Source organism: Podarcis raffonei, chromosome 5 (genome assembly GCF_027172205.1).
Source record: "Podarcis raffonei isolate rPodRaf1 chromosome 5, rPodRaf1.pri, whole genome shotgun sequence".
Classification (NCBI taxonomy): Eukaryota; Metazoa; Chordata; class Lepidosauria; order Squamata; family Lacertidae; genus Podarcis; species Podarcis raffonei.
This window is the reverse complement of record NC_070606.1, coordinates 43,015,001-43,027,500: the sequence shown is the minus strand read 5'-3', so window position 1 is coordinate 43,027,500 and position 12,500 is coordinate 43,015,001. Positions and strand designations below refer to the sequence as shown.

General features: G+C 40.2%; 1 protein-coding gene across 18 annotated transcripts in view; it reads right to left on the bottom strand.

Annotated features, from left to right (window-relative positions):
• The window catches only part of EBF3 (EBF transcription factor 3), a 166,734-nt gene that overhangs the window by 53,556 nt on the left and 100,678 nt on the right, over positions 1–12,500 (bottom strand). For 12 of the 18 annotated variants that reach the window (XR_008330583.1, XM_053388865.1, XM_053388866.1 and 9 more), the window contains 2 exons: positions 5,071–5,152; positions 1,585–1,729 (listed from right to left, as the gene is read on the bottom strand). Coding sequence is in view for 17 of the 18 variants with exons in the window: in XM_053388865.1 (XP_053244840.1) it covers positions 1,585–1,729; positions 5,071–5,152 (227 nt within the window). In the remaining variant the exon portion in view is untranslated. The remainder of the gene's footprint in view (positions 1–1,584; positions 1,730–5,070; positions 5,153–12,500) is intronic. The other 6 variants (XM_053388869.1, XM_053388870.1, XM_053388867.1 and 3 more) reach the window with 1 other exon arrangement.

Below are 12,500 nucleotides of genomic sequence, written 5' to 3'. Positions count from 1 at the left end.
CTTATTACCTATGTGATATGGATGCCTCCTTCAAGATAGTTGTGCTTCATGTCATAGTGGTGCCATATAAAAGGACTAATCATGTGAATCACCCATAGCATATGTTTTCCTATGCCAGCAGCCCCACTGGAGGTATGGTACAGGCATGGAAAATAATCATGCAACTCAGTGGGGCACACATTGCACTTGTTACATCTGTAACATGGATCCCAGCCATATGGAATCAGTTATTTTTTTCTGCAGCTATGAAATTGCTCAGATAATGTATTTAAGCAGGCTAGACAGTAGCTACAAATTGCATGTATGTAAATCACTTAGAGGTATGACTGTACTTAAGGAACCCAACCTGAGGCTGATTGGAGGATGGTTTTTGTTTTGTCTTACGCTTCCATTTTAACAATTGCATTCTAAAAAAATTATTAAGGTTTAGTCCAGTGATTTAGGTCAAGATCCAAGTATCTTAATCTGTTTCAGGTAGCTATTGCTTTTGACAGATATTAATTCATTCCACAAGCAGTTTTCTTAAACGAGTAGTTCCCACATCAAGGTTCTCCCTTAACAGGCATTTTCAGAATCAGTTTTGAATTTGTATTTCACTATGAAGAAGATATGGATTGCAATTCCTATGTTCTGGAATTCCCATTCTGTGTAGCTCACTTTGCCCTTTCTCTTTCAGTTTTTTGAAGGCCTATAAACATAGCTGTTTTCATGCAAGCATTTGATTATCCCTGTCTTGGTTGCTTTTTAGGTTTTAGTAGGATTTTATGTACTGTATTGTTGTTATCTATTCTAATGTACTTATTATCATGTCATTTTTAAAGCCTGTCAGCTACTTTGAGGGCTGCATGTGTTTTGGGAAAGTGGCAAATAAATGCATTAATAAATATGCTCTGAAGTTGCTTTACATTGTTAGAAATGTATCCATTACTGTATACATTTATAGTGGCACATAAACAGAGATGGAGAGCATCAATCATTCTTTCATGTGTGTAGCTGGGTTTGACATTTGGCCTTAAGTAGATGCTAAATAGATATAGTTCATTACATGCTTTCATATGTAACATATAGAGGCTGGTGGTTTTTCTGAATCTGATTGAAAGAAAGCACAACATTTTTCCTTATTCAAGACCTCAGTAGTGCCTTAATCTGTTGCAGTAGGACCCAGGAACAGGAAATTGACCTCACATAGTAAATTCTTTACAGATTTGGTCATGTTTTTAGGACCCATTTAAACTTACATACACAATCTGTGAATGTATTTCTGGACTGAAGATTATGACAAGCCAAAGTAAAAGCAAATCGAACTGAAACAGCAAGAAAAAGCTGTAAGCAAATAAACAGAAAAGAACGAGAAGAATGGCTGTATGTTACATGTTAAAGAAAGGAAATAAAGTTGGAAGCAAATGCAGGAGAGACAATCTTCTCCTTGATGTGCAATCAGAAATGCTAATGTGCTGTATTTTAATAGGATGATCAAGAAGAGAAGTATATAATGTAAAAAGTAAAATGTAGTCGTGTAGCAACACAAAATATGGTGCAAAAAAAGCATTGCAAATAAAAAACGACATGTAAATGTGTGCCTACCATTTTCCAGATAAGAAGGGGCCGTACCTTCTGAGGGGTCAAGGCGGCGAGCCCGCCTTCCATGTTTGGAGTTGTTGTGTACAAACATGTTGTCTGAGACAGCCAGAACATGGCCGTCCACATTGACTGTTGTTGATACAACAACCTGGGGGAGAAAAAGAAAAGAAGCACATTTCTTTTTTGAAGCATGTAGTCAGAAAATGTAGTGCAGCTGCTACAATAAGTTTAAACAACAAAGTGGAAACATATAATCTGTTCCTTTTCTCTGTACATAGATTTATTCATAGATGCATTCACTCCTTTTTGGCTATCAGTGGAGATTTTTTAGCTCACAGTTTTTTCCCTCCTCCTCAACACCCGCTGCACTAATTAGAGTTTAATCTCCTATTATGCTAACAAATGAATTCAATTCAGGGAAAATATTCTTCTAGCCATTTGTTTCAGAAACACCCCTCTAACCACTCATTTTAAAAGCTACTGTTTTGATTGATCTGTTGATATATTGATTAGATAGTTTATCCAATTAAAATTTGTACACTTGAGACTGTCTTCAAATGAAGAATTGTGAGCACTCCAAGTCAGAGGGGGAAAAATATTTTGCTTAATAAATCAGTAACTATATGTAACTCTCCATTTTCTCTCCAGAAATGATCTCTAGGTCACTTTCACAATTACATTTAATGTCTGATAATGAACTTTTTTGCATCTGAAAAGACCAAGTTTAATATGAATACTAAAAGTGCTTTCAATTCATGAAAAGTATCCATTCTCAAGTTTAGTCAGACACTCACTGACCCTGCTTTGCCAATGAAAATTCCTTTATTTTTAACTGAAAGCTTTCTGTACTTATTTCCAAGTTTAGAGTCTTGCCATAGAAGAGATGTCAGACTTAGTAAGTTTTTTTTAAGGAACAGTTACAAAAATGCACATCCTTGGCATTAAGAAATTCTACCCCGTAGAATTGTGAGTTGCATTCTAGAAGTGCTTCTGTAATTATCAATGGATGAAAAGTCTTTACTTATTGTATTTTGAGGTACATATGTAAGTTACTTGCATAGGCAGTGTTTATTACCATAATACAATATGGCCAGATTTGGCAGCCAAATTTATAAATTTATTATGAAAGGTTCAGATTCTCTAACTTTATTTAAACCACTCTTGTACTGTTACTCATGTTTGTCCTGCCCTTCCCAGTGGAGCAATTGCTCTACATTTTTGGTTGTATCCAGTTGTGTCCCTCCATTGATGGAAAGCAATTTGATCCAGCAGAGGTTTTTGTTAGCAGAAAGGGGGAGATGATATTTGATGATGAGGGGGTGCAAGGGACTCCAAAGGGAGAGGGTAATCAGCAAAAATCATGATAGATGTTGAAGGGGACATCAGGAGAAAGGAAGAATTTGTGAATCCCGTTTCAGCTTGTGGAAGCCTTTACTGAATCAAAGAGCCTTCCATCAGCAGTGAAACAATTCAATACAACCTTTTACTTTTAGTTTAAGAACAACAGGGAACGGTGCTACAGCATATTAAAAGGACCAACCTTTTAATTTCTGTTGGGAGGGGAGAAATGGAAAAAGGTGTATCCTACAACAACTTACTATACATGAAAACACAGGACACTTTTCCTTTCCCAGTGGGTCCGAGGCATCAGATGTAAATTCTTTCCTATTTTCTATGTTTTAGATCACCTTTGATCCTGTTTTTTTCCACATGCTGTAATTAGCTATCAGCTATTACAGCACCTTCTCCTGTATATTCTGCCTCCTCTGAGCCAGCCATCTGTGTTCCCCTTGAGAGAAGCCTGAGGGTGTTTCTCTAGAAGTCTGTGATTCTGCAGCCTGCACTGTTTTCTCCGAAGAGTCAGGCTGTATTGCTTCTCCAGGACATCCATTATGGGAGATTCATAAAGTTGGACTTTGCCTCCAGTATCCCAAATTCCAGTCCCTGCAGTCACATTACTAGGCTAGTTGCTTTTCACTTTTAATGAATTATAGAGGTGACTGACATCCCCCAGTCCTATGTACATATAATGCTTTTAGAAACAGGGTATCGTAAAGCACATTAAAGAGCAATTCTAAGGGAAGCTGGGGTTCCTCCCTCCCGTTGCTAGGCCACAGTATGTTTTCCAAAAACAGATAAAATTGTATTTAATATATAAAACACGTTTTGTTCCGTCACTGATATATAGGTCAGTAATCACAAAAGGAAAATTCTATAGTTCAGCAAAAGTACATATGCTCTCTCCTTTGTTTTATTGGCTCATTCCTGCAGCGCACCTAAAGAAAAGTGCTGAGATAGTAAAACAAGTTGAAAATATTGTTCAAGACCTGACATACTGTTAAATCCACTTAACTCTTCTAAGAAGTAGGTAGCTTAGTTAAGGAAACCCAGGGAAGTCTTCCCAGTGACTTCCTACTGGCTACATTGCCAACCACAAAACTATTCATGGCTGATGCTTCATTTAGTCACTGGTGAGACATGAGGGACATTTCCACTCATTGCAGGTTTTACTTTATGCTCTGTTCAGATAGATCAATATTATCAATCCACATGAACCTGAGCTGCATGAAAAATTGAAGCTTGGTGCAATTGTTCTGAAGAGTTGTTTTTCTCTCTTCAACTTGGCTAGCATCACTTGATTGGGTTGGCTATGCAAAGAAGCCCACCTTAATTACTTTAATAGTAAGTTACTCTTCTCAGAACCATCTCTCGGACTGAAATGTTTCTAATCTAAAATGTTATATTGCTCCATAACTATTCCCAGTTAAAACAACAACAATCTGTTAAAACAGAAAGATTTCTATATTGGTTTTGAGTTACCTACAGTAGTTTTTTTTTATAAAACTGCAACAAGAGACAAATAGAAAATAACTGTTATTAAGAAAATTGACTTTTATATCATGAAAACCATAAAGATTGAGCCAAAACCCAATAAGTTCCATGAACATTAGCTGCCCCACCCCACCCCAACAAAGTAAAACAATGGTATTTGGCATGTAACAAAACTTTTCTGAACAGTATAACTACTCCACTACATAAGGAATTTTTTTGAAATAATCCTTAGATGTTTTCAAGTTCTTGGTGGTTAATCTGTGCAAAACATATACAAATTGTCTCTGTGCACATCAGAGCTTAAAACCTGAACTATTGGCCAGCAAGAGGTACTGCCCTGCCCTTTGGGATTACTACACGTGTTCTTGGTGGTGGTGGGACATCTCAAATTAGGTCTACTCAGATAACCAGAAGAGGGGCAGCTACTGTGACAATGGAAATGAGAGAGGCAGGCATTCCTGTTGCTTTACTGAGTGGTCTGGAAGGTTGGGAGATCTGACTTGCAGAGGTCACAAAGAACTGAAAATACAACATGCAATTAAATTTGGCAAATGTTCGTAACAATTAGAGAGAAATGATAGAGTCTCCTTAAATCAACTGCATAATGCTTCTTCTGCGCAAGTACTTGAAAGCCTTAGCTCTTTTTGAAATCTGTACCTGGAATCTTCGCATATCTCGTGGGTTGCCTGCATTCTTCAAACAGTTCTGATTGCACTTGAGGAAAAACTTTAGAAAAAATCTACAAAAATACAAAATTAAAATTTGTTAGGGATGTCAAAGATACAGGACGGATTTGAAAGTATGCAGCAGATTCTATACCAAAAATTACAAGTGGAGTGTTGCCAAAAACAGAATGCCATTTTTCTTGTTTTATTTATTTCATCTATAAACTGAAGCTCATACCAACAGCAGCATGCCCTTGAACAATCGCATCTTCCAGTCTTGAGAAGAGAATAGATATTTTGGGCCAGATACTTAAGTGAACAGTGCAGATCAATCGGCCACATTTATAGTGTGCTCTTATGCATGATTACACAGAAGTAAGTTCCACTGTGTTCAATAGCATTTACTCCCTAGTAAGAATGTTTAGGATTGCAGTCTCAATCTGAAATCCCATGCCTATTTATTTGGAAATAATCCCATTGAACTCAGCAGAAGTTACTTTCAAATAACTATGTGTAGGACCAGGATGCTATTTAATACAAAGACATGGAAATCAAATGTGTGACTAATGCATGCCCCCCCAATAACTGCTATAATGACTTACAATTTATAATTTCCTATATATTGAGGTTTAAAAACCCTTGTATATTTTTTCCAACTTTACACTTGAAAGCACGTGGGAAAGATAATCTTATCTTATTCCAACAACATTTAGACTTTGCCTAATAGTATAGCTGCTCACTGTTTTTTAAAGGGTGAAGAACCCTTGATAGCTATTCAGTCCAGTATCCTTGGTGGAGAAGGCTCAATTGTCATGAGTCATGACCCTGACCCTGAGCAGCAGTACTGATTTTGACACAAAGGAGGAAGAAAAACAAATTGGATCATGAAAATCAGTGGTGCCAGCCAAGGAGATACTAATAATAATAATAATAATAATATCTTTATTGTCATTGCCCCCTCTCAGGGACAACGAAATTACTTGACTGCTCCATAAAAACACTAATTAAAACAATACAATATAGTACAGCAAGGAAGATTAGATGACTTTCAAAGTCCAGGCTTCCCATTCAGGGCTGAGATCGCTCTGGAGAAGAAGCTGTTCTTAAGACGGCTCGTTCTTGTCTTCATCGTCCTGTATCTCCGTCCCGACGGCAGGAGCTCGAAGAGACAGTGACCAGGATGCGATGGATCTTTTACTATGTCCAGTGCCTTCCTATGGCACCTTGTGGCATAAATCTGCTCTAAGGTGGAGAGTGGGCAGCCAACAATGCTCTCTGCTGCCTTAACAACTCTGCACAACCCCATCCTGTCCTGGGTAGTACAGCTTCCGTACCACACACATAAGCCATAAGTGAGCACGCTCTCAATGGCACAGTGATAGAAGGCAAGCAGCAGTTTCTGCGGGAGATGGTTTTTCCTTAGAATTCTCAAAAAGTACAGTCTCTGCTGCGCCTTCTTCACAAGCCCCCTTGTGTTGACACTCCAGGACAGATCCTCTTGTAATTCAATGCCCAAAAATCTGAATGTTGTTACCCTCTCCACACAGACCCCTGGTAGGCCAGGGAGATGCCCCAGCACTGAGTCTAAGCCTGTCATCTAGGAGCTCCTTGAAGCAGAGGCCTCAGAATTGGATCTCCTAGAGGCAGCACCCTGTGAGCCAGATTCCCCTGAAGATCCAGTCCTCTTTACACCAGGAGTCCCATGCTTCTCAGTGCCTGCTTACCTGCACAGGCAACTCGCAAGGCAGGAGCTGATGGAAGGGTGACACAATGCTGGTCCCTAGCCACAAGGACTACCCCTTTCTACACTCTTTGGGCAGGGGATGGCGCTTGAAATGGGTATTAGGTCTCCATTGAGTTGCAGGTGTTGGTGAAGTAAGTTATGTGCTTGGAGCTATCCAAGGTACTGCAACCCTAGCTTCTCCCTACATACAACTTGACTGGCATCCATCATCATGTCTCTATACCCCACTCATGGTCAGGGCGGGACACCAAGGTCCACAAAACACCATGAAATAAATAGCAGGTTGTACAGTTTAAAAGTTTTCATCAGTTGCACCTTTTCTGTTTCAGCTTTTAAGTGTTTAGTACATCAAAAGATAAAAATTGAAGACACGAACTGGGCATTTCAGCCATGCCATATAGGAAGCTCTTATATATAAGAGGTGAGCAAAGTCTCCCACCCTTTTCTTTTTTTCTTCTTTAACAACAAATAAGAATAAACCCCTGCCATAACTTCAAGCAGCACCCTGGCTGCATTCTTGGAATGGAATGTCCTTGGGAACATTACTGTGTCACAAGGTAGCATTGCTTCCAGAGGCACTCTACGCTGGAAATTTGGGTCAGCCCTTGAAGTGTCAGTAATGTCTCTTGTTGAAAAGCTGAAAAGAAAACCGTGGCCACCTTGCATATTTAAGGTAGGAATACCATTTTATTTTTAGAAATTCAGCCCTCCAAAGATTAATCTCCTCCCTCGAAGATTACACCCCTCATTCACGCAATTATTTCAAACAGTAATTCTGTAAGTGGCATATATGGTTGGCAGAGACCTCCTGCTATAATCTTAATTATGCCAATGGTGTGTATGCAAACCCACTGGCAACTGGGGATGTGCAACAGGCTGAATACTATCATGGCAGGAAGTCCCATGCAAGGAGAGGCTCAGAACATGACATCCAGAGCACAGCCTCATGTAATCACTCTGAAGCATCCAGCAACCTAAACACCTTACACATGGTCTACTGATATCCAACAGCTACTTATAGCCATGGGCAAAACAGAGGTCTTTGGGCCATGCAATCGGTATCAGACTGCATCATCTGCACCACCAATGAGTAGCAAGTAATGGGAAGAAGCACATCAGTGGGTAAAGTTCACTTTCTTCCTGAGCCCTTACCTATTACTCTTGCAGCCTGTATGCTGCACCACTGACCTGCAGGCCAGTGACTTCATTTGTATTAGTGGTAGTTGGAGGCTGCAGTGCAACATAGTTTCCCCTACTATTCTGTACATTTCCTTGCCCATGGATAAAGGTTTAAGCATAGCTATGCACCTCCACTTCCCAGCCTCCACGCAGGAGGGCAAGAACTTGGCTTAACACAGCTAGGGAAAAAACCAGAGAAACAAGAGATATCATTTGATGCACTACAAATCTAAGGTCACCAATAAGACTCAGGGTGAAATTCAACATTGCACTAATATGATTGTACCATCAGCGTGTGCTTTTCTGCTTGCCAGATGGAACAATATCCCCTCGCCTCTCTCTGCATGCAGTTCTGACCCTGCAGAGTGGATTGGGGGAAGGGGTAGAAAAGCCTCATTGTGCTGGTAGGATTCCTTCAGCTGGCTTCTGCTAGCACAATGGGTTAGTTAAATCTGGCCCTTCAATTTAATGGGGTTCTGGGCAAGCCTGGACTACGATGCTTGAAAAGTATGCCTTCACCAACCTTATATGCACAAAAAGACTTTTCTTTTGTTAGTAGTAGTTAGCAGTAGTCATAACTGGTGAGAAAATAGAGTTGCAGACTGTTCCCCCCCCCCCGGTATTTTCTACAGTTAAGAAGAATCCTTGTTTCTGATACAGTTAACATGGGCAAAACATATTACACAGTCTACCTCTTCTTCAAAAGTATTCCAATAACCAGAATAGTATTAATAAATTATTATTATTATTATTATTATTATTATTATTATTATTATTATTAACCACCAAGGCACATCACAAGGTATAAGAGCACAACTCTTTGCTTGGAAGAGTTCAGAGGAAACAATAAAGAAAGGGGAGGGACATGAAATGTATTTCATTTAACTCTTCTTAGGCTAAGACTGCAATTCTAACTCCACATACTGGGTAGTATACCCCAGCAAGACCAATAGAACTTACTTCTGAGCAGATATGGTTAACGTTTACTATTACAGTGCAATGCAAACCCAATATCTGCTGGGATGTGAAAGTTTGGATTAAGTGGCTCCAGCATTCCCAGCTGATCCAAGGCTATCCCATTGTGAGTCCCGCACCCCAAATGACCCAGCAGTAGCCCCTCCCGGGTATATATAAAGCTCCATCAAGAAGTAGTGGCCTAAAACATTGAGGTTTTGGACTCAAATTGACTAAGAAAAAATGCAGAGCTAAAAGGAATGTCAAGGGTTTGCCAACTGTACCCTGATGCTTGAAACAAGAGGCATCCTACCCACAGACATCTCCACCGGTAGACACCTTTAGACATGTAGATGGCAACTCTTCAAGGTGTCATGTAATCAAAATATTTGCTTTATCCAACCTAATGCTTGTGCAACATACTCTTAAAGACCCTGAGTGATGGAGATGCCACCATAAATCTAGACAGCCACTTCCAAGTGCTTCATTCCAGTTCATAGGCATCTATCCTCCAGCTTAAATATCTTAGCTCACTCTTTTTAACCTTTTCTAAAATTTACAAAGAAGGCACGTGACCCCTGTCCTCATGGCATCACTCACTGTATCTGAAAACTATTATCAAATTCCTTCTCAGGTACTACAATCTGACCTATTCACCTTGGGAAGGACCCTTCTCTGCCTCATCTACTGTCTGTACACACACACACACACACACACACACACACACACACACACACACACTGTTCACGTTAGATTCCACATAATAGCAACTACACTGGAATATGGTTTGGTGGATACTGAATTGAACTTGCTGTCATGAGAAAACAAATGCAATACTTGAAAATTTTGTTCAGACCAATTTTAAGCTAAAATAATCTTGGGGAAGGAGATATTTATTCTAGGAAAAGCACTTTCTTTGATCCTAATTAATCATCCCTCAAAGGACTCTTTAAGCTGTGCCTGGGGCAGAGCCCCTAACAGCTTAAAATATCCTGGAAGGAAGAGTTAAATTAGGGTCTAGGGATGTGCAGCCTGAGGTACACTTCCCCTAATCCCAATTTCCCACCCAAATTCCCATACACTATGATTATAGAAAGGGAAAGGTAAATATATTTCCCCTATCCCATACTATACCATTCAAATCCAGGGTTGAGTCTCTTCTTAGTTACCTGTTCACCTATTGCTTAACCTTAGAATTTTAAGCTAAGTGCTGTAGAACTGTTACAATGATAATGATGATAATGAATTATTCATCTCTGTTAGTATTTATTATTGTTTATTTATTAAAACAATTTGTTAGCTGTTCTACACAGTGCTTTTTTCCTAGAAAAATGGGTGCTGGTCATCACAACAACGTTGTTACAGTAAGTGCCGCACCTTTTAACAACAACAACGAGAGGTGTTGGTACTGCATACCCTTGAGTAACCCCAGAAAAACAGCACTGGCTCTTCTCAAGGCAATGCACAAACAAAAATGAAGCTAAAAAACGGGGTAGGGGCAGGAACACAGCAGAAAAAGCATATCAACCAACCAGCTGAACCAGAGGTCAAACAGAAGAGATCTGCTTCACAGTCCCTCCAGAAGTTCAATAAAAAGGGTGAATTGCAACTTCAGTGGGAAGTTCAATCCGCAGCCTCAGGGTAATTGATGTGAAGGTCCAGTTTCTCCCCTCAGTAGTTCCCATTTCACTCTGAGCAGGGCACAAGAAGATTACCAAGCTGGCATGGAGGGCAATATAAGGACAGTCATTGATAGGATCCGAATTATGAAGGGCATCGTTAGGTAGATTTAGTTTGCAAGGGTTCAGGTAGAGTGGTTATTAGGAGTAAAGAGTAAAACAAGGCACCCATTAATTTTGGGCTAAGGTTTTGTTTTGCCAACGTCACAGTTTGCAGATCTATACCCAAAGTCTCAAAGTACAAGCTCTTCCATTGCAACTTCAGGCTTCAAAATCCACCTCCTTGAGTGTTTTGCAACAGCATATTTCCTATGGGAGAAATAAGAACTCACTGCCCACTATTCTTCTTTGGTTTGCAAGGAGTAGCTTAAAACAATATGATTCCTAGCCCAATGGTAGCCAGTGTGGCAGTGCCTTCAGAAGGTTGGGCTACAACTCCTCATCACTGACCACAGGCCACCTTGGTTGACGCTAGTGGGACTTGTTGTCCAGCAACATATAGAGGGCACCATGCTGGCTACCCCTGCCCTTGCCCATCACCCTCTGCCTCCAGTTGCTGTGAGCAAGAGAAGGTAAAGGAAAAAATGTGGCTGTGAAGGCAAATGCTGGATCTGATATTGATTAAATTGTTACCTGTGGACTGAAGTAAGCAGCAGGAAGTACTGATGAACTTAGTTGGACTAAAACAAGATAATATTTAACATGTTTATAGTGAATTTTAAGTGTTCAAAGCAATTTATATACATGATCTCAGTCATCCTTTCAAGATAGGGGATATTCCTCTGGTTTTGCAGTGCCCACAGACCTGTTCCCAGGTGCCCACATGGTTCTCTACTCTCCTTCTTACAGAGTAGAAGTTCTTGTTGCTGTCATAACCCAATAGGCAGCTGGCTCCTGCATGCCTCCGACTAGCCATAGTGAAGAGGAGGGAGAACGTATGGGGAGGCCGTGGTATAAAGCATGGGAGCTGCTAGCTGTTGCAGAGAGACAGAGGGGAGAAGGGTCAGTAGAGTTGCAGAGAGATGATGGCTACCTTTTTGTTTTCCTGTTGCTGGTAGCAGTGATACAAATGTCGTAAGTACAGGTAATCACACTACCTGCTTAGGCTTGGGTTTTAAAGTGACTACAAAGAAGGGTGTTTTTCTTTAAAGCCCTTAGATCACCTTATGAATGGGATATTAATTTGGAGATATTAATTTAATAGGAAATTATTTAGAGGTGATGGGGGCGTAATGATGAATGGGGGTAATTGAAGTGGAATTAATTTGGAGCAGAATATGGGTTGCAGGATATATTAACTGGGAGGGAGGTTAAATTAATCAGAGGAACTATTTTAGGTCTTTGTGAGTTCAAAGAAGGAATAAACAAAACACATGCTCAGAGAAACAGCGGCAGGGATGTTTGAGAATAAAAACTGCCAAATTATTTCAATTCTAAGGTCTGGAAATACTATTCTTACCCCAGCCCCGCAACAGAAGATGACAATCAATGTCGTCAAACCTGGAGAAAATGCCACTGCCAACCTGGTGCTCTCTTGACCTTGTTGCTGCCTTGTCCCACCCCCAGCAAATGCACTGCCATGGCTATATGAGTTTCAGGAAAGTGTAAACCGTCCAGGAGTCCTGTGGCACCTTAAAAACTAATACAATTAAGATTACCACATCTACAGTGGGGCCAACCCTGCCCCGCCACCCAGCTCTTATCCAGAATTATGGCGACTGACAGTAAAAGACACCAGAGTGGTGACTCAGTGAGCTGCTGGGCATTCTACTTTTTGTATTGAGATCTCTGTGTGACATTCCATTATTTTGTAGAATAATGTTTGTTTTAGTGGGTTGTTTTTTAAAACAAAACAAAAACACACAC